Below are 25,775 nucleotides of genomic sequence, written 5' to 3'. Positions count from 1 at the left end.
GACTCATTCTTGGAAGAAGGACTGAGCCCACTGCCCCAGAGCTGCTACCGACAGTGGGTGCTTCCCTTCCTCTTTTTAAATAGGGCAAGTCTATATGGCTATCCACTACCTGTCCCACCATTCTTTCGTGGGCGGAAGGGGGATGATGTCTGTTTACCTCACAGATCTAGAGACTGCACTGGGGAGCCACGCCAGAGGAGCCCCATGGGGTGCTGGTAGATGAAGCAGCCTGAGCCAGATGAAATGGGATAAGACTTTAGAGGTGCAATAGGGTGAGTGTTTGCATATCATGCAGTATGATAATTTTGTGTGTTGCCTTGCCTGGGCCAAAAGATGCCCAGATAGCTGGCAAAACATGCCTGTTTTTAAGAGACTTAATATTTGAATCGGTAAATTAAAAGTGTCCCCACCAGTGGGGGCAAGCATCCTCTACTTTGTTGAGGTGGAGGAAGAGTGAATTCTCTCACTCTTGGAGCTGGACCACCCACTTCTGTCCTCAGATGCCAGAACTCCCTGTTCTTAGGCCTTTGGACTCAGACTGAACTCTAGAACCAGCTCTCCTGGGTCTTCAGCTTGCAGATGGCAGAACATGGGACTTCTTGGTTGCCATAGTCACGTGAGCCAATTCTCATAATCTCTTTGCATCTCTACATACGTATACCATTGGTTCTGTTTCTCTGGTGAGCCCTATGTAATACAGGTGTGTGTGTGTGTGAGAATCTTCCCAGAATGGGCACAGGATTATTTTCCATCCTATCTGTCCTTCCAGATTTCTACCAAGAGGTAGACTCTGTCCCTTCTCCTTAAACTTGTATGGGCCTTGGCGACTGCCTCACTATCAGAAGATGGTGGAAGTGATGCTGAGGGCATAGAGTTGTCCTACGTGTGAGAATTCTAGCTGAGACTGGCCTCAAACTTGCAGTCCTCCTGCCTCTGCCTCCTGAGTAGCTGGAATACAGGCATGAATCACCACTGCTGGCCTCCGGCTGAGGTTCTTGATGATAGCTGTCATTATCTTCCACTTTGCGAACATGTGACCCCTCTAATGATTCAATTTTCAATGTGTCCTTTGATCCATTCCAGCAGAAATAAGTTGTTCCACTGAGCCCCCTGCTCAAATTAAAGACTGGAGACAACTTTGAAGAGCCATTACAGTCTCTGAGCTTCTTGTGGGACTGACCATGTCTGTGGAGAGTTTTTGGAGGTCAAGAGAGTTAGGTCCAGAGATGCTCAGTTGGAAGATAGTAGGGTGAATGAACTGGTCTAAAAATCCTGCCCTGGGTGATATGGCTTAGAGAGACTTGAGAGAGAAGAGAGAAGAGAGAGTGTGGGGCTGAGAAGCAGCTACTCTATCCCCTAGAGAGATGGTAGAAAGAGAAGCCAGCATAGATGAGGGGAAGGAGGGTCAGGAGAGCTGGGGGTGGGGGGTATGAGGAGAGGGATGCCCAGAGCTAAGGAGGTCTTTAACTCCTCTATGCAATATGAGGCTGTGAAGTCCTTGGTGACCCTTCAATTAGCAGGGTGGGAATGCCAGGGCAGAGCTGCAGAGCTAAGCTGAGGTCAGTGGAGGAAACAGGGCAGAGGGCAGAGCGCTAGGGGAATTAAGTGAGGGTGACAAGGCATTGCTTCCATCATCAGAGAAGCAGGACATAGAAGCAGGCAGACCTGTGGCTAGAAGTAGAAACACAAGGGCGTTTGCTGAGACATTTGCAGAGGGAGAAAGAGTGGTGCTGCTATAAAGGATCCCAACCCCAACCCTTGTGGTCTGTGTGTAGGTCAATCAACAGCCCACAGAAGAAGCTTTTAGTTTTTTCTTGGAGTTCCTGCAGCTCTTGGTTGCTCAATTCCTGTTGCCCAGCAGGGTTCCCCCAGGAGGTCTTTCTAGGAAGTGCCTGGTCTCTAACAGAAGCCCACTCCACACTGGCTGATGGGGAGCATGTCAGTTTCATCTAACAAACTAGAAAGGCCTAGTGAAGTTCCATGCCCCCAATCACTGTCTCCCCCATAGATCAGAGCACTCAGAGGAAGCAGGAAAGGGTCCTATAGGTCCTAGAGGCAAGTGGGTCTTGAGAGTGACCATGAATCACAGGCATCTTGGTGCCAGGGGTCTGAATGTGGTCTGTCCCCCTGAACTCAGGCAGATGTCGAATCCCCAGAGTCAGTCAGTCAGTAATGGTTTTGAGACGGTGGAAACTTGGCATTCAGAGGTCGGGCCTCCCAGTGATTAGTGTTAGATAAGATCACCAGAGTGGAGGCTCAATGAGTGAATACTAGGGGCTTTATAAGAAGAGGGAGCAAGACCAGAGGACAAACTTGCTCATTCCCCATTTCTTGCCATGTGATGCCCTGTACCGTCTCAAGACTGCCAGCAGGAAGCCATCACCACCAGATGCAGCCCCTTGACCTTGGATCTTCAGAACTGTGAGCCATGATAGACTGCTTTTCTTTATAAAGTTACATGCCTCAGGCATCTGTTTCAGGTAATGAAGAATGGAGTAATATGCCTGGGACCAGGGATCCTGTAACAGTTGCCTTTCAAACGAAATTTTCTTTATTTGGTGAAATTTCTAGATGCTCCTCCAACTTTAACAGGGAAGTGGGCAGGATTTTTCTCCTGAACCCATGAGATGGCACACTGGTCCCCTACTCCAGCTGTGAAATCTCTGCTCCACATCAGGTCTAGATTAGGTCCAATGTTTGTCCCAGTTGTGAAGGTGTGATACCTGTGTCCCCAGTCATGGGAGATGTGCAAGGCCAGGCCTACCCTCATGCCTGCTGGTAGGGCTGGCAGCAAAGATGTGAGGTGGCAGTGGGTGAGCTAAGAGTTGGAGAGCCCAGCCAGAAGGAATAGGTGCCTGTTGTGACACAGCCAGGGCTTACTTTTACCAGTGAGGTGGCTGTTCTGTGTAGGAGGCCCAGACTCACTACTACACAGCCACCTGCCAACACTGCATTTACTGGTGACATCTGACTCTGACCACAGCTGTGGTTGGTGAGTTGTGGTTCCCTGTAGCCAAGTCCCAGGCAGGCCAGGCGACTGTCACCACAGGGAAGGACACAGCCCTGTCTGCCAGCCTTTAAGGATTGGCTTCTTTGACTTCACAGACAGCTTAAAACTGTTACAGAAAAACATTTTATTACACATGTTCAACTTGCTTCCAATGAAATGATTAATTTGTCATGTATAATGGCATCCAATGTTTGTTTTCTGTTTTTTTTTTCCTCTTTCTTTCAAAACCAGCACCAAAATGTAAAACCAAAAAAAAAAAAAAATACCATGGGTACAGTGTGTAATGTCAGTTAACTAATGGGAAATATATACACTTTGACTTCTGAAATGGAGAAAAAAGAGCAATGACATTATTTCCTCTGAGGCTCTATTTACTGTTCTGATCCAGCCATGGTCAACTGAGAGGGTCAGTTTTGCACCAATAGGAATAGCACCATAAGATTGTGACATGCTAGGGACACATCTGCGCAACCACAGAGGTACAGTACTGGAGTGACCGTGCAGGGTTTGTTAACACCACAATGGCACTGCTGTGACCACAGAGCTTCAGTGCCTCTGTACAAAGTAGAACAAGAATGTCACGGCTGATTGTCATAAGCAGAAGCGGGGGTCTGGTGGATTTCAGAGTGACAATGCCAGCATGTGCAGAGAACTCAAAGTTCACATGCTTGGGAGAAGAAAGGGGTGTTTGAGAGTAATGGAACCAGCCACGTTCACTTGGGGGAAAGGAAGGCCGCCATGGCTTCTTCAGCTGGCTACCCCAGCTCTGCGCTTCAGCTTCAAAACACTAATGTCCTCTGGTGAGTAAGCAATGCATTTTGAGTTGAGAGAGAAGCGAACCCCTCTTCCTAGATTTGTGGGGTCTGCCAGTGGCCAGGCCTGAGCCGGGGAGCACAGTGTTTTGCACAGGCCCTGGGGTGATGATGGCTGGCAGGTTACCCTGTAGCTGGGCTGCTCCATTCTGACATTCTCAGTTCTTTTCACAGAGCACCTAAGGAAGATTCTCCACACTCAAGTGGGACTGAATAAATTCCCTGCCATCCCTACCACTTCGCTGCTAAGGGATATTAAAAGTAAAATTACAAGCCTAACAAAAAACTGAACTAGAAACAGCACCAATAAATCAAGAAGCAGTTGGAGATGATTCCGTGGAAACTAGCCCAAGTGAGCCTCTGTCTGAAGCCAGGGAGAAGGGGGTTTCTCAAGGTGAATTCTCAGAATGTAAGCACCCATGAAACGCTCACCAAACTGGTGAGCAAAACTGACCTCCTAGGGCACAGTCCTACTACCTTCTGTGCCCTCAAAGAGGCCACTCTGGTCATTTTGCAGAGAGAAATACTCTGTGGTGAGGGGACTGTAAGAGATGGACCTTTTCTTCCTTCTGAGCCTCGTCCTTCCCCCACCAAGATGGGGTGATGACACGACGATAACAGGTACTACAAAGTCTAGGCTGGGGAAAGGCTTGGTGGACAGGTCGCAATCCAGCTCAGTGTTTGTTGTTCCTCCTGGCATGCCAGGCTAGAGGAGATCTGCCTTGTGCCCAGATGAAGCAGCTGGGCCTTACTCTGAAGACTCCAGGCTTGAGCTATGTCTTCAATGTATAGGCTGAGGTCAATGGAAAGTTACCGGACCACCTATAAGGTGCCAGGCTTCACGGAGGGTTAGATAGAGTGGTTGCCACCAGGAAGTGAAGCGGGAGGCTGTGTGCTCTGACACAGCTGTGCTGAGCACCCCTTTATGTCCGGAAGCCACCCTGTCACCGGGATAAGCACATGTCCTGTTTCACAGCACTTTGAAGACAGACTCTCCTGTTTTCCAGAGCTCCTGAAAGTAGATGCGTCCCCAAAACCAGCCGTTTCAGAATGTTCTCCCCACATGGGTGGTGTGCACTGCTGTCTTTGTTGGTTTATGCAGATTTAACCTCTCAGGGACGAAACTTCCAAGGTAAGGCCCAGGAATTCGAGAATATGTTCTTAGAGACGGGCAGAGAGACAAAACCCTGATTCTCATGACTCAGGAAGGCAGATCTAAAGGAACGCCAGCTCCAGCCCTCTCCAGAGAAGCCATCAGTAGAGGCTGGGCATCTGTGGTGTGGCTGGCTTTCAGAATAAAGCCCCTTCTACACACGATGTCTCATTTGCAGCATTTTCCTCCTGCCGAAGGCACATCAAGGCTTGTGAATTCAAACATCAAAGCCAGGACAGAGGCAGCAAACGATGTCTCTTTTGACAGTTTTCTGCCGGGATGTTCCCCTTTGAGGTACACAGAACCTTAGAAATGACAATTCTTTTGTGACACACACCTATTTTCTCCTTATTGTAGAAAGCCATCCAGTGGCAGTTAACTATATTAAGTGTGAAAGCACCAATGTCAAGTCCAATGCAAGCGGATTCTTGGGGCAACCTCATTGGGGGAGCAGAGGTGTGTTTCAGAGAGTCCTGGCCATGGGGCTGCTGTGCTTTTTTGGGTGGGAGAGCTTCGCATTCACGAAATGCAAGGCCTCAGTCTTTGGGCAGCTGCTGGGCCGAGCATCAGGAGCTTGGTGGTGAAGACGGCTGGCGCATCTTGTTTGCATAGAAGTCCCTACACGTCTGGCAGCAGCGCTGGTACCACCGCATGTCCTGACAGAGGTTCTTTTCTCGGATGACCCGGCAATACACAGTCCACTGGTCCCGTGTGCATTTGTACGTCAGAGCAGCTAAGGGGACAGTGGACAGAGAACGACCAGGGGTTAGGGAAACCATGGGCACAGCACAATGCACATGCAGAGATGCTCAGCCTTACAAAGACTGACGGGCCCTTGTCCCTGCTGAAGTCGCTCTCTGCTGCAGGGGATGTGGCACTGGCCACCCTGCTCCTGACTTTGGTGACATGAAGCAGCAGACATCAAAGGACCCACAGAAGCATGGAGACAAAGTATAAACAAGTGACCTACATCTTCCTTCATGGTCTTGGTCATGCAGAGAGAAAGCCCTGCTCAAAGGAAGTCCCTTGAGATCACCAAGCCAGGTCATGCTAGCAAAAGCCCTCTCCACTCCAAATGGAGTTGCTGCTTACAGAGCCATGTCATGGGAGTGATGTCCTCATGTTAGGGAAAGGGTAGGACTGTACTTCCCAAGGAGTTCTATTTGGAAAAGCAGAAGCTACGCAAGAGAGTCATCAGATCGATTTTTTTTTTTTTTTTTTGGTGGTACTGGGGTTTGAAGGCTAAGCAGACACTCTACCACTTGACCCATGCCTCCAGGCCATTTTGCCATGGTTATTTTGGAGATGGGGAACTATTTTCCTGGGCTGGCCTTGAAACTCAATCTTCCTGATCTCAGCCTCCCAACTAACTAGGAATTACGGGTGTGAGCCACTGGCACCTGGCTCATCTGATCTTAAACGTTTCTCTTTTTGTCCCACTGCTGACCTGAGGCATGACAGGCAAATGTTCCCAGCACAAAGGGCCAAACTGCAACCTCTCTGTCATGTCTGTGCATGTCACCTCACCTGGACATCATCAGGGTCTCATGACTGTCATTTCCAAGAGAAAGCACCTTCCTCCCTCTACACTCCTTATGCAGATGGTTGCTAAGAGGGGAGGAACATCTTCCTGTGTGACAGAGGGGACGCTTGAGGGATTGTGTTGAACAAACAACAAATGTTCCTTTCTTGGCACCAAAGAAACTCCATCTCTGAACTCTCTTAACTTCTACAACTGCCATGTGTTAGCCTCTTAGGGCTCACAGAATTCCAGCAGGGAGGCACTGGCCAGGGGATGCAGCAGCCCCCCAGGCCAGGGCCAGGGAAGGAACTCACCGAGACGCGGGGAGGTAATGGTGTTCACGTTGATCTTGTCATTGCAGACGTCCTGGTGGCACTGTCTATAGGCTGCTGGCTTTGAGAGGGTGGGACACTCGCTGCCATGGCGCCCGGTGATCTTGTGCATACACTGCACCACACGGGACTGCAGCCCCTTCCCGCAGGTTGATGAGCACTGGACGGAAAGAGGGACAGTCTGAGCTGCGAGGCTGACGGCAGTGTCTCTACAACATGGCTGGGCCTGGCTTCTGCATGTCATTCCCAAGTACTTACAGAATCAGCAGGGATTACGAGCCCCTGTCAAAAGACCATTTCAAAAAGCATGGGTTGCATGTTTGTGGATCCCTCCAAATGTATATCGAGTCCCGAACCCCCAGTGGGGTGGTATTAGGAAGTGAGGACTTTGGGAGGGAGTAGGATTAGATGAAGTCATGACATGATTAGTGCCCTTATAAGGAGAGAGAGAAACTATACTGAACAGACTGACCTCTTTAGCCAGTGAGGATGAGATGACAGCTGCCTACAAACCAGGGGAAAAGCAAGCCCTCACCAGATCTGGAGCTGCTGGCTACCTTGATCTTGGACTACCAGCCTCTAGAATTGTGCTGTAATAAAGGAATCTCTGTTGCTTAAGCCACTGAGTATGGTATTCTGTGATAGAAGCCTAAGCTAAGACACAGTACAATTGCTAAGATATTAATTCATCCCGGTTGCATTTCACCTCCTGCCTCTGTTCCAAGGACTGAAATCCTTGAGACAATGGGTAGAGCGGCTTGGTGCTCCCCAGAAAGGGCCTCCCCATGCTTCCTGCAGCTAAGTAGTGATGGGAGTTAGATTCCCTCAGACTTTGGGCTAGTGTTCAGAATTCAATAAAATGCAAGGTTTCTCCTATACCAGAGTTTCGGGCTAGTATGTGAGGTCAGTGGCATTCATTTAGACACCAAGTCCCCATGTGCTGGCATCTCTAGCGCTCACAGCCCCGGCACAGTGAGGCAAAGTTCATTATAACCAGATGAATGTGGATGAGCAGATGACCCCGGGTTCCCAAAGAGTCGACCAGGGAGAACTCTGCTTCTGTTCTCCTTCCTGCTCTTCTTTGCTCTGTTAAACTAAAATCATGAGCCAAACCACGACATTTCAACCAACGAAAGGACAGATACGATGGTGGGCCCATGAGATTCTGGTGAAACTGAAAAATTCCTATTGCCTTGTGACATTGCCATCACAATATCGAAGCACAGAGCATTTTCACGTGTCTATGGTGACGCCAGCATACATAAACTTACTGCACTGCCCGGTGTACAAAAGGATAGCACACAGATTTTTTTTTTTTTGTGGTGGTCCTGGGGTTTGAACTCAGGGCCTCACGCTTGCTAGGCAGGCACCCTACCACTTGAACCACTCCACCAGCCCCAGCACACAGACTTATGTACAGGACATAGAACTTGATAACAAACAAGTCTTGTGGCAGGGGAAGTGGGGAGGAAGGGTGAGTATAATGCATATATGGTGCACACACGTATGTAAATGGAAAAATGAGAACTGCTGAAACTACTCCAGGAGTGGGGGGCATAAAGGAGATGATGGAGTGGGTGAATTCAGCTTTTGTAAATGCCACAATGTACCCCCAGCACAACAATAAAAAAAAGAAAATGAATGTTTAATTCAACATCTATGCATGGTCTAAACATTGTAATTGCTTGTGAAATAAGTACAGAGATAATTTTTAACTATTAAATTATTGATAAAAATTTAGTTTAAGTTTCAATAAAGAAGTATTACGCCTAAAAATGATAAACTGCATTATTATGTATCTAAGATACTATACTTTTAATGGTTGGAGTATATTCCTTCTACTTATAAAAACAGTGAAACAATCTGGGGCCAGGTATACTGGCACCTGTAATCCCAGATACACAGACAGTGTAAATAGGACTGTGGTCTAGGCCAGCCTGGGCATAAACCTGAGACTCCATCTGAAAAACAGTTAAAGCAAAAAGGGCTGGGAACGTGGCTTAAGCGATAGAACACTTGCCTACCAAGTGCAAGGCTCTGAGTTCAAATACTGATAGTACCAAAAAAAAAAAAAAGTCTGCCATGTTGCATGAGCAGCAGCCTCACACATCTCTGGTTTACAGTGTCTCATTGACTACAGAAGCAGCCATGTGAGTTCAGGTTTGTGTATGTGCACTTTCCAATGTCCCCACAAGGATCAAAATGCCTCATGATGCATTTGAGTACCTACCCTGTTAAATGGTGCATGACTGTATTTCCCAAGAAGACACTGCAGGGAACTCAGCCCCTTCTTCCACAACCCTGCTCCTTGCTCACTCTCTCCATGTCCTTGGAACTATCTCCCTACTAAGTTAGTCTCTTCCCAAGTAGAGAACCACAGCCACGTATGCTCCTCCTTCATCTTGTGTCCCTAGCAGCCACAACAGTCCTGAACTTAAGAACTTCTGAATGCATGCTGCAAAACTTTAGCACAGTCCAGGCTGTGGTGCAGCAGCCCAGTTGGAGTTAATAGTGGATCTCAGAGTAGACAGAAGGAAGCAGGCCTGTCCTTGGAATGCCATAGGTGGTCAGGATGCCAGAAGCCGTCTACACCATGGGCTTCCCTATGTCTCCCCCTGGGTCCTGACCATGGCCTGTGCTGGATGAAGGGTCTTCCTGGTGGGCTCACTGGGAGACCTTGGTGATACCATTGTGCCCAAATGGGCATCATCTCCCTTCTGAGGGGTATCTGCGAGCTGGGTGAATGAATCTGCTTTCTTATCTGACAAGGAGGATTGTGCTGGGGTTTTCACATTCAGAAGGGGTGCTGCGTAGACAAGGCACCGATCTTCACAGCACAGGAGAGGAGGGACTCCACAGCTCCCCGGGACCCCCAACCTGCTCTAAACCAGCACAGGCTTTCCCTACAGGCCAGGTTTTCCCATCCAACCCATCAGAGGCTGCTGCAGTCTTGACCATCATATTCTCCAAATGCAGATTTCTGTGCTCTATCCCTGACATGGAAGTCTGAGGGGTGCTGTGAGTGGAAGGATGAGGTCCCACAAGGAGGTTCTCACCAGTAGGGAGACCTTGACTATGGGACAGGTGCTATACCAATGTGGCTTTTGCAGGGTAGGGAGGCATATTAGAGGAAGCTAAGATCTGCTGCAAGGAATTACCTGGTAAGCTTTAAAAAAAAAATCCTGACATGGCTCAAGTGGTAGAGTACCTGCCTAGTGAGCATGAGGTCCTGAGTTCAAACCTCAGTACCAGCAAAAGAAAAAAAAAAATCTCAGTCTTGCAGCAGTACGTGGGCATCGCTACTTCTTAAAACTCAGGTGGTTGCAATGGGCAGACAGAATGGATAGCCCCTGACTTCACCTGCACTTCCACCAGCACCCTGTGGAGAATGCCAAGACTCTTTCCTTCCTGTGAAGTCACTGTATATTTACATATAGCTATGTATAATCAAGCCAGAATGACGTCCAGCTGCAGCCTGGATTGCTGCGTTTACACATAGGTGACAGGTGTGCTCAGATGGAAAGGGTAAAGATTTTCAATCAAAATAATTCTTAGAAAAGAGCAAGTTGCTTAATGTTTATGTAAGAACCAAACCTCTCAAGAGTTCATGGGCAGGGGGAGGAGTGCTCTCAATTATTTTGTATTCAAAGTACTGTTTGGGAAAAAGCCACTCACCTGAATGACCTGAATCTGGGTTTGTTATGGGTCTTATGGAGATCACCCAAGGGTTAGAAAGTAAAAAGGCAAAAGAAAAAATTAGCTGTCTTCTCCTGGAGTCAGGACTTCATCATTGGAAATAAGGGAGATGGTGTAAGAAATGTTTAAAGCTCACGTACAAAAGCAGTCTCATATGTGGCCATTACCTGTGGGCTGCAAGTCCACTCAAACAAGGTGAATGATGGAAAAGATTGAGGGCTCTCGTAATACCAAGGCAGACCAAAACCACACCAAAGCAGTGCAAAGTCGTGTCAACGAGATCAATGCCACATCAAGGCAACAAAGTCATCCTAACATAGCAAAGCCACCCATGGCAACACACACTTATGCAACAGCTTGGGTAGAAATATGCAGTGACAGCAGCACAGATTCAAAGTGGTAGCATTTCAAGAAAGTTAGGCAACAATGACTCTGCTGGCTGGCAACACACAAAAGTAAGTGTCTTGGAGCTGGAGGTGATGACAAAATTGCTCATATTCAACTTTGTCTCACTGTACAAAATTGCTCATATTCAACTTTGACCCAACCAAAGTGGCAACTTCATAAGGTTCAATTTTAAACATTCCAGAGAAGGTAGCACCATGTCTAAGTTCAAATATCCTTCTAATATAAAACTTTAAGTATGAATACATAGCTACATTAATAAGTTATCTGTGGTTCTGGGGATTACACACAGGGCTTTGTGCATGCTAGGCTATGGGTCTATCACTGACCTATATTCTGCCCTAGTTACATATTTTCAGTAGGCATTTGATTTGTCCATTGAAGATATATAAACGATACACAAATTGATCATATAATTCTGACAAAACCTGCTCCCTGAGAGAATGGGTTATCATATAACCTGGATCTTATTCCTGTGACTGGCATGGATAGATAAGCCTGCTTTTGGAAAAGGATCTATGTACTGACATGCCTATTCTTTACTTGGACTACCAGCCATGGCACCAGCAGGGAAAGTCAGGTACATTCGCATTCCTTCTTGGAGAAGGGTGCATTGAGGCAGAGCAGTCAGTCCTCTCCATTAGGCTCCTGGGAGGAAATTCTGCAGAGGCTAAGGGAGGAGGTGACCCTGTTATGTCCACCTTGCTCCTGTGTGTCTCCTCAACAGTAGGTACCCAGGCTCTCTTGGCTGGGAACCAGCCTGGATGAGTCACTTGTGTCATAAGGTTCGACACTGCCAAGAAGCGTTTTCATTTTTTCTGCAGTTTTTCATTTTTCTAACACACATGAAAAATCCAAGCATGGGATTTTTGATAGACCCTGTAGGTCTATTAAAACCAAGTGCAAAATCAACAAGGTCTCTTGCGCAGAAATGATTGACTTCTGTCATAAAACTCAGGTGACCATGAAGACAAATGTCCCCTTTGGAAGTTCACCTTTCTCATTTACCTGCTGTGGGACTGAGGCAAGGTACTCATGCACTTCCAGCACGTGCAGGTGATGTGCTCCTGCCTCCCCTGGACTCCCACAAAAGTATGGGACATTCCACAACAGACCTCAGATGCTGGTCACTGAGCTTGGCAGAGATCCGGGACTTGTTCGACATCAGAGTCAACGAGCGGCAGGAGAGAGACAGGACCCAGTTGCCTCACCCCACAGACCGACTTCCATCTTGTGCTGGATGGATTTGTGGGAGCCAGCTTAGTTCTCCCAGTATCTACCATCTTTCCTGGCATGGGTCACTGGCTTTCAATTTTCCACTCTATGAAGAGAACTGCTGCATAAGCTCCTGGAATGGGGTCTCCAAAGTTTTTCAACAGGGACCGGTGTCTGCTCTCACTGCTCACCATCGCCCCAAGGAGGCAGAGCTGGGCCTGCTACTGCTGGTTGTCCTGCGGACTCTGCCTCTGCTAGGCATTTAATTTATCTGGATTACATTTTGCCAAATACTAGCTGGAGTCCTAGGGGGTGCTACTTTCACAGCTGAGAGCTGTGAATGGCTTTGGTTCACTTGGAAGAACTTTTGCAAACACTGGGCTATTTGATTATCTGCCTGGGAGCTGCACTGAAGCCAGCTCCACACAAGACTCCTCCATGTTAGGTGAGAAGAAAAATAGGTTACAAAGTGCCATTGGAGAGAAACCATTCCATTTTTGTTCAACATAGATGAGTGTGTGCTTATGTAAATGTTTGGAAAATAGACCATTAAAAAAATACTTCCTCTGAAAGTCTCATATGGCTCTGGGTCTACTTTTCCTTTTCTTGTATTCCATAGTACAGAGTCCCTGTGCAACAAAAATAAAAAGAGAATTCCACTGAGGAACCTTCGGTGTGAGCGGTTGGTGGCCCATCTTCCACACTGGCTGCATTTTCATTTGAATTGACGGAGTACTGAGCCTGCTGCTGGCCTAAAACCCTTGACTGGAGCTTTGCTGGGAAGAGGAGTCTGTATGCTGTGGGCTTCAGGAGGTCTAGGGTTTTGCAGGCCTCAATAAGTACGATGCTGCTATTCCTAACAGTGGCAAAGGCATGGCCAAGAATAAAGAGAGCTGCCCAGGAAGGCCCTGGAACATGGACAGGCACACAGCCTCCTGGTATCTTCCTTTGCAGTCCTCAGTGGTACTCTGCAAGCAGGTGAGGACCAGGTTCCTGGGTCCATCTGGCAGCCAGACCTCCAGAAGCACACTTAGGGACTGCTTTGGCCCTGAAGACAAATGTGATTCCAGAGTTTGAAGGGGCTGCTTTTGCAGGGCGCCCTCCTGGGGCCTGAGCTCACTTGTGTTAGGGATAACACAGGCACACACAGTGAGTTCCATGTCTGTGGCCTCCCCTGAGGCCCTAGCATTAATTAAACAGGAGGAGACAGCAGCGTCTCCTGATAGCATCAGATTTTGCCCCAAGTGTTGCTTGTGAAGCCATTTTTCAGGCTTTTACAGTCTAAGTAAACAGATCTATAAAAAACAGATCTGGTCTTGTTTGAAGCACTCTCTCATGGAAGGGTTCTTTTTTCAAGTAGCTCACAACATTTAAGTGGCTCCCCAAGACTCAGTGAGCTGAGACAGAAATGGAAGCAGCCATAAATTCACCAGAAAGCTCCTTGCCAGACCGCCTAAAGCAAGCATAGCCTTGCTCCTGTCACTTCCAGAGCAGATACTTATGGTGGCATGTATCATACACTGCCTGGTGACTGAGCAGCCCTGCATCCATCTGCTCCTGGATCCTCCCTTCCTGAGGACGGAGGGAGTATCAAAGACACCTTGGGTGGAGGTGCCACCAGTAAAATAATAGTGAATTAGGGGTGTAGCTCAGTGGCAGAGCACTTACCTATAGCATATGTGAGGCCCTGGCACCATAAAAGGAAAGAGAGTGGGAAATTCAGTCTGGATTTACTCAGACTGAATAAATTTGCATAATTTCATGCAAATCATGAAGTTGACTGAGAAAAAGTCATTTCCCCTAGGTAAATGAGTATCCTGCAAAGAGGAGGAAAGACTTCCTGTTTTCAGACCCCTGTGTCAGGAAGACACTGTGCAAGCTTTACTGGCTTGGCTTCTTTAAGAAGGAGAAGGATGGTAGTGGTTGCCACAGCAAGAGCCCACCTTCTGCATGCCCACAATGTACTGTGCATGTTCTACTTAGCTCTCACTAACAGCCATGTGGCCAGGGCAGAGCTCAGAACTTGGTAGGTGCATATGCAGGGGACATGGCGCTACTACCTTTCAGAGAAGCAGAAGGTAAGTGTCAGAGTGTCCACGTAACTCCTTTCCAGCCACACAGCAGTGGCTTCCCATGCTGGCCTGGTACCTTCATGGCCACACTACCCTAAGCAAGGGTCTCCACCACTGCTCAGAGGCTCTGCCCTGATGACAACCACCACACTGTCAGGGACTCCCTCCCCTCCATTCTCCAGCTATATTCCTGACTATAAATTACACCAGTTCCCAATGGGATGGTTTCAGGATTAGCCAAAGGAGGCTGTAAAAATCTGGGGAGGAGGAAATACTGTTCTGCAGGAGCTCTGCTTCTGGGAGAGTGGACCCATGATGGGGCTGCCCTGTCTGCACAGGGGCTGAGGTGACTGAGGCAGGAGGAACTCCCAAGGCACAAGGAAACCACCCATGGCCTTTGGGGCTGGGGGGGGGAGGAGGGATTTTGGATAGCAAAGAATGAGAGAGTCCTGACAGCAGCTCCATTTTCTGTTTGTGCAAAAGGCGCTTGGCTGCTGAAATGTCGAATGCTCTTCAAAGGCATTTTGACAGCTTCCCCCCAGACTTGGCCCAGGCAGTGAAAACCTTGGAAGCTGTTGAAACCTGAAATAGCAGGTCTCAACAGTAATGAAAATCCCCACGCTCCCCACGTTAACTCTGACATGGAAAATGCTTTGTGGACACACACACACCCTCCCCCTTCAATTCTTGCTTCCTTTCCTGCAGACTTGGCTTTGAGAGTCCTTTCATGCTTTCCTCTACATTTGCAGCCAGCCACCTTACAGATTCTGGTTGAGACTTTACAGCCAGGGAGCCAGGAAGCCCAGGAAACCTCTGAAGACCTGCAGGGCCTCTTTGGGATGATGGGGACATAAAGGAGACTGCAGGGTGGATCTCACGCTCTCCCCTGGGGCCGAAGATGTTCCCAGATGGTAGGTGAACTTCCCTGTCATTCCCATCCAGAGGCTCAGGTCCCCAGCGAGAGCTATAGACACCGCCCAAGCCACGCTGACATACCACATGGGAACTAAGAAGGGCTGACAGGGTCCTGGGGCCTGCATCATGAACTGTTCTTCTAAGATGTCAATATGGTACAGAACCAGGTAAGAAATGGGATCTTGATGACACACCAGGGGCCTGGGACTGTACCAGTTGATATGAGAACAATGAGCACTGATTGGCATTTCCCGTGTGCCAGGCACTGGACTAGAGCTTTTCTGAGATGTCACCCATTCCACATTCAACCCTCTAGGCGTACCCCAGAATCACTGGACAGGATGATGTCTAAAGTTTGGGTGAGGTATGGCAGCCAGGCCACGGACCACGTGTCCTGCTTCCAAGGCATAGCACAGTAACAGTCATGTGTACTGTTCTTTGGGGACAATGGTTTCGGTGACTCAGTGGCCAGACAGTGGTGCAGAAAAGCCATCCCACCCTGACTTCTTACCATATGCAAAGGTAGCTGGTTTGATGGACACTGGGCAGATGGAGCAGGGGCTGGAAGACAAAGGCCCTTTGGGGCTCTTCACACAGCCACCATAGGCTACTTCATGCCTACAGAGACCCCTCTCCTGGCAACCTCTGGGGACTTCACTGCTCTATAGCAAGCCCATTTCTCTCAGCTGAGCAGGGCCTGCATCTTGGACTCTTCCTTAACCCTGGGGCCCAGGGGTAGCCCCGACTGCTCATACCAAGAGGGTCCCTGACCCCCCTCCATCGGGCTCCTGCCATAAAGGCACTGAATCCTGATGATCCTCATTTCCTTGGCTGCTCACACCACCATGAGTAACATCCAGTGGGGGGTCTACTTATTCCTGCCTCCATGCAGAAAGCTGGCTGTCTCCTGTGCCCCAGAAGAGGGTCCCAGTGTTCCCCAGTAGCTCTCAGACTTGCTCTTGGATGCCCAAGTATCCTTTAACAAGGAATCAACTTTTAATTTCACAGTTTAAGGAGAGACAACGTGCAGGATCTCCTGTAGAAACACCATATTTATACTAAAGTGTAACTGGCTGACACATGACCTTTGTGGGGACAGGTTTTGATGGAGGTAGTGGGCTGGAGGCCAGGTAGATCCTGAATTTTACATTGAGCACTGTACCTTTGATACAGCTGAAGGCTCCCTAAAGTTCAACTCCTTGTTTCAAATTAGGAATCTAAGCCCCTGACATCACTGTCCATTAAGAGCAAGCTAGATTACAAGCCAGATGAGGAAGGGACCAGACTCCCAGCCCTGTCATGTAAAAAACTGTGACCTTGGGAAAAAGGCCATATTACCATGGCGGGCCCCAATTTCCTCATCTGTATACTGGGGTTAAACAATCATGAGGGTAACACAAGATCACACAAGTACATTTTAAATTCTAAAGCCATGGTGATGTCACAAGACAGTGTCACACATCCCCTCCCCTCAAAAGAAATACAACCCTCCATTAGTCCCACTTCTACCCACTGCTCCCCTGGGCAGGGGGCTCTGTGGGTCCCACAGCTCTGACTTCATACCTACCCTGTATGGGTGGCCTTCTGCAGCGGGCTACTTGGGTGTTTGCATCTAGGTGGGGTCACTGTCCACTCTCGTAACCCAAGGACCCAGCACAGGCTCCAGCACAGAGCGGAAGCTTAGAAAATGCTGGCTGAATCCCAGTGACTTTGCCCCAGGCCCAAAGCAGGAAGGGACCTCAGCCAGGCAGTCAGGCCCCAGCAAGGCAAGTGCAGGCTCTGAAGTGGGAACTGGGCAGAGGAGCTTTCTGTAACTGGCCCTTGTGTGACTCAGGGCTATTTGTTGCTAAGGTTGTGAGTTCTTTGTTTTTATTTTTTTGGGGGGTACCAGGGTTTGAACTCAGGGCCTCATCCTTGCTAGACAAGCAGTCTACCACTTGAGCCCCATCCCAGCCCTTTCTATTGCTTTAGTTGTTTTTCAGGTAGGGTCTCAGGTTTTTGCCTGATCATGATCCTATCTTCTCTCTTCCCACACAGCTGGATGACAGATGCACACACCACCACGCCCGACTTATTGACTGAAATGGCGTCTTGCTAACTTTTTTCCTGGGCTAGCATTAATCTGTGATCCTCCCGATCTCCTCCTCCTGGACAGCTAAGATTATAGGCATATGTGCTCTGTCCTGGATCCCTTCTTGCTGCTTCTGCTATGTGACCTATGTACTGAGTTGGGGTCCAAAAGCTTGAACTCTTCCACAGGACTGTGGACAAGTGGCTTAACCACTCTAAGCCTGTTTCTTTATCTGTAAAACAGAATTGATACGTCTGACTGGACAGGAATGGTGGTGTGAGATACAGGGGCACATCACAAAGAAGAAATGAGTGTTGGGTTCCCCTGAGCCTTGGATGAGTGTGTGTGGCCTCAGCTCACAACTGACCTCTCCTCATCTGTGCCTCCTGCCCCAGGATACCTGTGGCCACAGGAGTCAACAACCTTTCTCAAGCCAGGTCTAGCTAGAGACAATACTTCTCATCCTTCTGTAAAAGGCTGGGAAGCCAGACTCATGAGACAAAGTTAAGTTACACTAGAACATGTCAGTCCTGGGGCTGGGCCCACAACAATGTGAACACTCAGTAGTGGATTCTGAACAGTGAGAGGAGCTTAGTCAGTGAAAGCACTTTGTCAAAGCACTGTGTCACCAGGAGCTCTGAGCATCTCTGAGACGCTGGCAGGGCCAGGCAGGCTTCATGCTTCCCATCTTGGGGATAGAGAGAGTGAGGGCCAGACAGGTTAAGACAGAAGTGGGGAGTCATAGCACAAAGCCAGCCCCCCAGTGTCACTACCACACAAGTCCAGCTTCTCCCGCCAGAGCACTCATTCAAGGTGACAGCCCTGAAGTGAAACTTTTCCCGTGTGAGATTCACTCTGGCAGCTCTGCACTGAGTTTCATAAACATCTGTGTTACTGTGGGACATCTGTTTTGTTTTGGGAGAAACTGGGCAATTGGCCTCGATTCTATTGCCTTGGTCAGATCTTTTGATCAAGGAGCAAAAAGGAAGGAGATGTTTTGGGTCCTTCTCAAATTCACTATAACCAAGAGGCTGCATTTTCACATAGTGGGCAAACTGGGACTTGAGAAATTTGACTTCTTTTGGATCATGTTCTGACATGGGTTGGTGGGTGGGAGTGGTGGCATTTCTGTAGGGACCAGACTCTAAAAAAGTCTTGCTTTTCAATGGACAGACCACTCTTCCTCTCATTAAGTGGAAAGCAGAAACCAAGCTAATTGCCTGGGTTATGCTGTCAGATTTTCATAGTGAAGCCCAAACCCAAAATCTGGTGCAATTTTCCCAATTTTAAATGTTAGGAACTTTAAAGATGTTGTGCAGGTTAAGCAAAGACGAATAACAAACACCAACAGGTGACAGGTGGCAACCTTTGAGTGAAGAGAGACCACAAGAAGCAAGTGGAGGGTTTTTCAGTTGCTAAGACCATAAGGAAAAAACACTCCCTGTTTTCATGAGACATACAGTTTCCATGAGGAGGCTCTCTAGGCAGTCCCTTGTGGAGTTCTTGCGCCAGCCCCAGGCCCCAGGAAATACAGACACTCAAAGCTATCAGGTGAATGCGGACACTCAAAGCTATCAGGTGAATGCATGAATAAACTGCAAAGAATTTCTTTACTCAGAAAACCATGAATTGCTGTTTAAACTTCGCTGCCCCTAAAGGCATGGCACGGATTCCACCACCTGCCCTGTCTATTCCACATCCTCCAGGCCCTTGCCCAAGGGTCCTGGAATGATTGGCAGTGAGGTTTGCCCAAGTTTCCCCTGAGTCTGCCTCGGGCCATTCTCACACACATTTGAGAGACCCTTTTTTGGTGGGGCTGGGGTTTGAACTCAGGGCTTCGTGCTTGCAAAGCAAGTGCTCTACTGCTTGAGTCATGCCTCCAGTCCATTTTGCTCTGGCAAATTTTGGAAATGGGTCTTGTGGACTATTTTCCTGGGCTGGCCTTGAAATTTAATCCTCCAGATCTCAGCTTCCCAAGTAGCTAGTACAGGCATGAGCCACTGGCACATAGCAAAGAGGCTTTCTTCACAGATGGTGGCAAGGCCACCTGTAGCAGGGTGCTTGGGCACAGCCAGCATGCTGCAGAGGGTGGCCAGATGGACATAGGAGCACCCGCTCATGGTTTGGCTGCATGTGATTTCCTTCTAAATGTACATAAAGTGGCAGGAGCTCCCAGTAAGCCCTGAGGGGCAGTGCTGAAACAGCCTGTGGGAAGGGTGCACTCTGGTCACCAGAAAGAGTGAATTTGCCTGGTTAGACTGGGACCAGCTGGTAGAACTGGACCAGTTGTGAGGGCTCAGCTCCTGACCCAGGCCCCCTGCACTGCTGTGGTGGGGATGGAAACCCGGCACACTGTGCTCACCTTAGACCAGTCCCCAGTCTTCCACTCGTAGCAGCTTGAGTAGTCCTCACACTCTTCCTCGGCTTTGGGTCTCGTGGAGGCGTCGCACTTCCCCTGGGAGTTGGTACAAGTCACAGTTCGTTTTTGTGTTCCTTTACCGCAGTTGGCAGAGCACTGCAAGACACCATGTGGGGGTTTAATCCAGTTCATCAACACCTACGAAGTCCCTACTGTGTGCCAGACCTGGAGCTGGAAAGCAAAGATGAGATGTTCTGTTTCTGTGCTCAAAAAGCTCAGGGAATTCAGTCTTTTAAGCACCAGGTCCCATGCGAGAAACCCAGCTGGGTCCCCAGGGATGGGGGAAGGGCGTAAGAATGAGGACTCAGAACTCGGGGTACCCAGACGGTCAAATGAAGGAATTTAATGGCCCGTTGTCATGTAAGACCAATGCAGTGCAGAAACTAAGGGCAAATGTGGAGTGGACTCAGGAAGCAGAGGACAGGGGCCACCTGGAACAGGGTGACACCCTGGGAGCAAAAAAGGCTGAGGCTGGCTGGCCTCCAGGCGCACAAGTAAAGGCCATGATCAGGAAAGAGGAGGAGACAGACAAGAAAAAACCCCGGTGACTTTCTCTCAAGGCAAGTGGTGAGCTCTCACAGACAGAAAGTTCTAGAGAATGGGGACAGAAGGAGATGGTACTTTAGTACTTCCTGGGAGACACCTGCAAGAGTCACTGTGGGCAAGGGAATCAGGTAAGGCCTGACTGATGACAAATGATGTGCAAAAGCTCAAGACTTCCTTGCCCCAAAGCAGTGAGTAGCAGTGACAAGTGACAAAGGAGATGGCACATGCAGAGTAGTGGGAGCTCCTGAATGTGTCTGGCTGGACCCTGCCCCCTGCAGGCTCCACTGTGGGGAGGGATGGCACACTGGCTTGTAAGGGAACTAACACATTACCAAAAACAAAATGGAAGCAAACCAGAGCAGAACTGACCTGTCGCCCTGGGGAGGAGATAACTGACAAGTGTGATGAATTAGTCAGTGAGCAGAGGGGACATGGTCTGCCGCCCAGGGAGCCCTCCCTCTGATTTGCTGTCTGGACCAGTGTGTGACCTTCCTGAATAGCCGTGTCTCCAGGGAAATACCTAACTTGGGGAGGTGGGAGGCTCCACTGAGCCAAGGACATTTCATTCTTACTTAGTTTACCAAATCTGTGGCAGACCCCACGGTGACTTTATTGAACGACAACAAGCTTGACGTCTACAAAGGTCCATTGTGAGACCATAAATGTAAAGGATGAATATAATTCCTGATATCTCTATTAACATTTCTCCTAAGAGATTTTCTAGCCATCTTTTTCCTATGAACTCAATTTAGCTCTTTGTCTGAAGATCATGTGGGGTTCTGAGACTAATTGAGACTGGCTTGTTTTAGAAGGAACAGACTACCTGGGGAAACTAGGAGAGTACATGTTTGCTCCTGTGTGTGGCCCTGGTGAGGGGCTGGCTTAAAGGAGCCTTGATTGTGCAGAGTCAAGTTCACAGCAGGCTTAGCACACTGAGCCTCCCAGGCCAGGAGGGTGGCTGCAGAGAGCCCTGGGTTCCTGGGCTGTAGGGTGTGCTTGCTTCTTTGTGTGGCAGTGTTTCCTGACCACTTTGACTCCATTCTCCTTCTTCATCTGAGTTGTCTTTTGAAACCAGCATCCACATGACTTGCTCCTCAGCATCTAGAAGGCTGCTCACCATTCTATCTGTATTTAATTCCTGATTTGTCTTACTCTATTCTCCATTCCTTGCCCTTCTCCCTTGAATTTCAAACACTGGCCCTGTTTTCTCAACCAACTCCTGGCTCAGCCCACTTTGACCTGCAGCTCATTCCCTTGAAGCCTCTGACCTTGAGGAAGGGCAGGTGGGGCTGGTGCCACCTGAGAGGGGACCTAGAAGAGCAATGCTCAGTCTCTTTCTTCGCTTCCTCTAGTGATGGGGCCTGGAAGCTGAGGACAGAAGAGACTCATTTGCTACCTTTTGCATATTTCATTCTCCTTCCAATAAAGTCAGGAAGAAGCTGGGGTAGGTAGAGAGATCAGCATGCTGGTTGAGTAAAATCCATTATGGCAATAAAAATTCTTCCATGAGAAAATGAAGCCCAGTTTTCAGTGGAAAGACTGGAGGGGCACTGGGATACTATGAAGGAGCAGAAATACCAGCTCTGCAAGCAACTCATAGGGGAACAATTTGATTCCAAGTCCAATCTTAAGAAAGTAACATTTTGGGCTGGACAAAGTGGCTTTAGCCTATAATCTTAACAACTTGAGAGGTAGAGATCAGGAGGATTGCGATTTTTGAGGCCACCCTTGGGTGGGGGTGGGGGCAGGGAGAGTTCATGAGACCCCATCTCTTCCAATGGCTGGCTGTGGTAGAGTGTGCCTGTCATCCCAGTTACACAGGGAAGCACAAATAGGAGGATGGCAGTCCAGGCTGGCCCAGGCACAAAGTGAGACTCTATCTTAAAAATAACCAACACTAAAAGGTGGAGTGGCTGAAGTAGTGGATCACCTGCCTAGCAAGTACAAGGTCCTGAGATCAATCTCTAGTGCTGTCCCCTCTCCCCTCAAAAAAGCAGCATTTTGCCCAAGCCAGGGCTGAGTCAGAATTGGACTGACTGATGTGTAGTTTAGGATTAGGATCCAGCTATGCAGAGATAGGGTCATGGAGAAATTCCTTTGCACCTTGTTCCACTGTCTCACATTCTCCAAATATGGCAATCTTCAATACTCTAACAGCAACTGATGATATCAGGCTTAGTTCTTTGGGTAAGGAGACATTTTTTCCCACGAGGAAAAGTCTGAGAGGCCAATTTATGGTTCTGGTGTGATTATAGCATAAATCTTATCTGGATCAACAACAAAGTGGTCAAGGCTCTAAGGCTCACCTGGATGGAAGGAGAGGGGACAGGGCTGTATACCTGTCTCTACCACTCTACCAAGTGTAAAAGAAAAATACCTTTGAATGTTCACTTTACAAATCAAAGTAGAGATAAAGAAAAAAGAGTTGATGGAATTTTAAACTCTCTCTTTTTTTAATGTCACAAAAGGGGAGGCCAAGGATCTAGGTCTTTAAATGGATAGATTTCAAGATATGCTGAAAATTAAATTCAGTTTTAGAGCAGCCGATGGCAGACTTTTCGTTCATTAAGAATGGGCTGAATACTTTTTTATTCAAAATAATTCCAACTGTTTGGCAAGCAAAACAGAACTTTAAAAAATATTTTCCACACTGAAGAGTGTCTTGGATCTAGGTGCCATGAGTTTCCTAGACCACGTGTGGTGGAAGACCTGAAGGAAGCCCGCCCTTTGTGTAGCTATTTTTTGTTTGTTTTGTAGCCAAACAATCAAAATCATGTATGGAAAGTCAGGGCAAAGCCTTCAAATGTGACATCACCAAAGATAATATGGTATTTCCAGGACTAGCCTTCCAAGTTGCAGTAGAAGGCTTAATTGTCCTCTTTCCAATGTTTTGTGGCATGAGATTTGTAACTCTGACTTGCACACCAAAAAGTAGCCCCTCCTCACATCTAATGCTTGCAATTTGAAAAAGACTGATATGGTATTGAAGAAGTCTTCAAACCACCTTCCCAGACCACACTTCAAACATGCCAAAAGGAAGATGAAAAGGCCAGTTGGTATCTATCTTTAGATGGGAACTTTCATTAAAAAAATGGAATCAAATAGTATTTTCACTTTGGGGTCAACATAGACACCATCAAAAACACATTATCCATGTCTTTGTTTTAGTCATGTTGTTATCTTAGATGAAATTTAAGAAATATGAATTAGGGCTGGTGGATTGGTTCAAGTAGTAGAAGAGCACCTGCCTAGTAAGCCTGAGGCCCTGAGTTCAAATCCTAGTACCACCAAAAAAAAAAAATAAACTAAAACACAACTTTGAGCTGACCTAGGGCAGGCAAGGACTGTGATACACAGAGATCACGTCAAAGTCCCTGTGGACAAGGCCTCCAGGTCCTCATGGTGTTTTTAGTCCTGATGAGCTAGTGATGGTCTGGTACTCACCTCTGACCACTCTGACGCCTCCCAGATGGACAGGCAATCTTGGCCTTCGCAGCTCTGCACTGGTGTTGGCCGGGGACCTGGGCAGTAGAGGGGCCGTGTAGTGACATGTGTGCCATTCTGTAGCTGGTACACGCAGGTCACCTCCCGATGTTGGATGCCCTTCTCACAGGTCGCTGAGCAGGGGCTCCACGGGCCTGCCACCCACCTGCCCAGAGGAAGAAAAGACAGTGAGAATAAAATGGGAGAGACCAGGTCCCCTTACTCCACCAGACAGCTTTCCAAAAGGATCTTACCTATGGTGGGAGAAAGGCAACAGATTCAGGGAGCTTTGCAATTAACCCTGGCAAATAGTGCTTTAGCAATAGTGCTAAAGCATTAGAACAAAAGGAGTGTCGTAAGTGTTCATCTGGCTCAATGGCTTCCTCAGGCAGCTTTTTGCACACCACCCCTATGACAGGCTGAGTTACCATTTCCGCGTCAGTCCTTCTCTGTAGTGGGATCATATGTCATACACGCTGTCATGAGACTCATTTGTTCAATGGGGAGTGAGTGGACACAGTGCTGGCCATGGCTCAGCAGAAGTTTTGGATGTGGTCATGAGATTTGGCTCTGATTCTGTTTCCTGCCCTCAGCCATGAGAATCAGACATTGTTGTAAGACATTGTGATATTGGGGATTTTTGTTACTGCTGCACTATTGACTGATACAGCCCTCTACAAAGGACTCTCCACCCATCAGGACTATGTTGTCTGTCTTCCAAAAACTGTTGACCCTCCAGAGTGGAGATGGTAACTCTTGAAGATAGCATCCATGGGCCACTGGAAGATGCAGGATGCTGAGGCTGGCATTTGAGAGTGCTCTTCTAAAAGTTCATCCACCGTCAATGCTTTAATGATCCAGGGACTGTCTATGTCCTTCTCAGCCTTGGGCTACTGGGAAACAGCTAAACAGTTTGAGAAATGTGATTCCTCAGGACATAATTGGGTTGAGAATGTCCTTTTGGGGACAATAAAGGACTCTGCTGCTTGGTCCTTGGATGAACTTGTAAGGTTAGCCCTGTCTCTGTCCTTCCTCAAATACTCCTACATCCAGGTGTTCACCACTTGATCAAGAAGGTCCTACTATGGATGGCCAGCTCGGACAGCCATTCCTTTCTTCCTCATTAGTTAAAATTCCACCTGAAATGAAATCATGCTATGCCACTGAACTGTTTAGAAACATCTCTGGCATCTCCAGGTTCTTCAAGTGGTGTGGTGCCAACCATCTCCTCTCTCCAGTTCTGGCTAACAAAGTTCTTCTAACTGCATCTACTACTGACACAGGAGGGAGACAGATGACAGTGCCTGCTGTGTGGTGTGGCTGTGAGAACAGGTGACATGTTGCCCTCACATTGCTTACAACAGCACCTGCCACACATACACCTGTATGCCTTTAGCTACAATTGCTGTGACTGTCTCTTTGGTAGGGATAACCTTACAGGCTCATCCACGTGGTGAGTTTCCAGGACAGCAAAGAAGTCTTCCCACCTCAGTGCCTGCCATCTGCTCCAACAACAGAAAGAACTGAACTGAATTCTATGCCTTTCTCCTTTGGAGTCTCCAGGTCTTTGGAGTAACATGGAGACCCATTCCATCCCATTCTTCATTTTTTTAATCAGTCACTATTGCTCTTAAAATGGAAAAAATGGCCTAGGTGTGGTCTGAAAGCAGCAAGAGATAAGGTGGTGATTTTGTCTCCCCTTAAATGGCAGCTCCATCTTTATCAATGCTGTCTAACTTTGCGTTATTTCCATAGCTTTTAAGATTACACCTCTGCTATCTCTGTTCTCATTCCCTTACTTTTTAAATTTTAGGATTCACTAATAGTACTGGGGGTTACATGTGAAAATTCCATAGACGTGAATAGTGCACTTTGAGCAAGTTCATCCCTCTATTATATTCCCTTGGCCTCCCTTCCTCCTCACCTCCTTTATAAAACAGTATTTGGTAGGTTTCATTCCACTCTAGCTATATGCATATACCTTGATCCTTTTCACCCCCAGTACCCACTCCATTTTACCTCCTCTTCCCGTTCATTCTCCATCCCCCAAAGTGTGCCTTTTACACTCAAGTCCCATTGTTACTGCTATTTCTATTGTTTTAGACCTAGAGTCTACATATGAGT

The 25,775-nt window shown here is 48.0% G+C and overlaps 1 protein-coding gene across 4 annotated transcripts in view; it reads right to left on the bottom strand.

The window, feature by feature from the left end:
* Positions 1–25,775, bottom strand: part of Adamts17 (ADAM metallopeptidase with thrombospondin type 1 motif 17) — a 333,323-nt gene that overhangs the window by 23,794 nt on the left and 283,754 nt on the right. For 2 of the 4 annotated variants that reach the window (XM_074061614.1, XM_020186357.2), the window contains 4 exons: positions 23,613–23,817; positions 19,566–19,718; positions 6,812–6,989; positions 3,118–5,708 (listed from right to left, as the gene is read on the bottom strand). In XM_074061614.1, coding sequence (XP_073917715.1) covers positions 5,542–5,708; positions 6,812–6,989; positions 19,566–19,718; positions 23,613–23,817 — 703 coding nt within the window. In that variant the 3' untranslated portion in view covers positions 3,118–5,541. Of the gene's footprint in view, positions 1–3,117; positions 5,709–6,811; positions 6,990–19,565; positions 19,719–23,612; positions 23,818–25,775 lie in introns of those variants that run through there. The other 2 variants (XM_074061615.1, XM_074061617.1) reach the window with 1 other exon arrangement.

This window comes from Castor canadensis, chromosome 19 (genome assembly GCF_047511655.1).
Source record: "Castor canadensis chromosome 19, mCasCan1.hap1v2, whole genome shotgun sequence".
In the NCBI taxonomy this organism is placed as follows: domain Eukaryota; kingdom Metazoa; phylum Chordata; class Mammalia; order Rodentia; family Castoridae; genus Castor; species Castor canadensis.
Note: the sequence above shows the minus strand (reverse complement) of the source record. Positions and strands in the feature narration are given on the sequence as shown.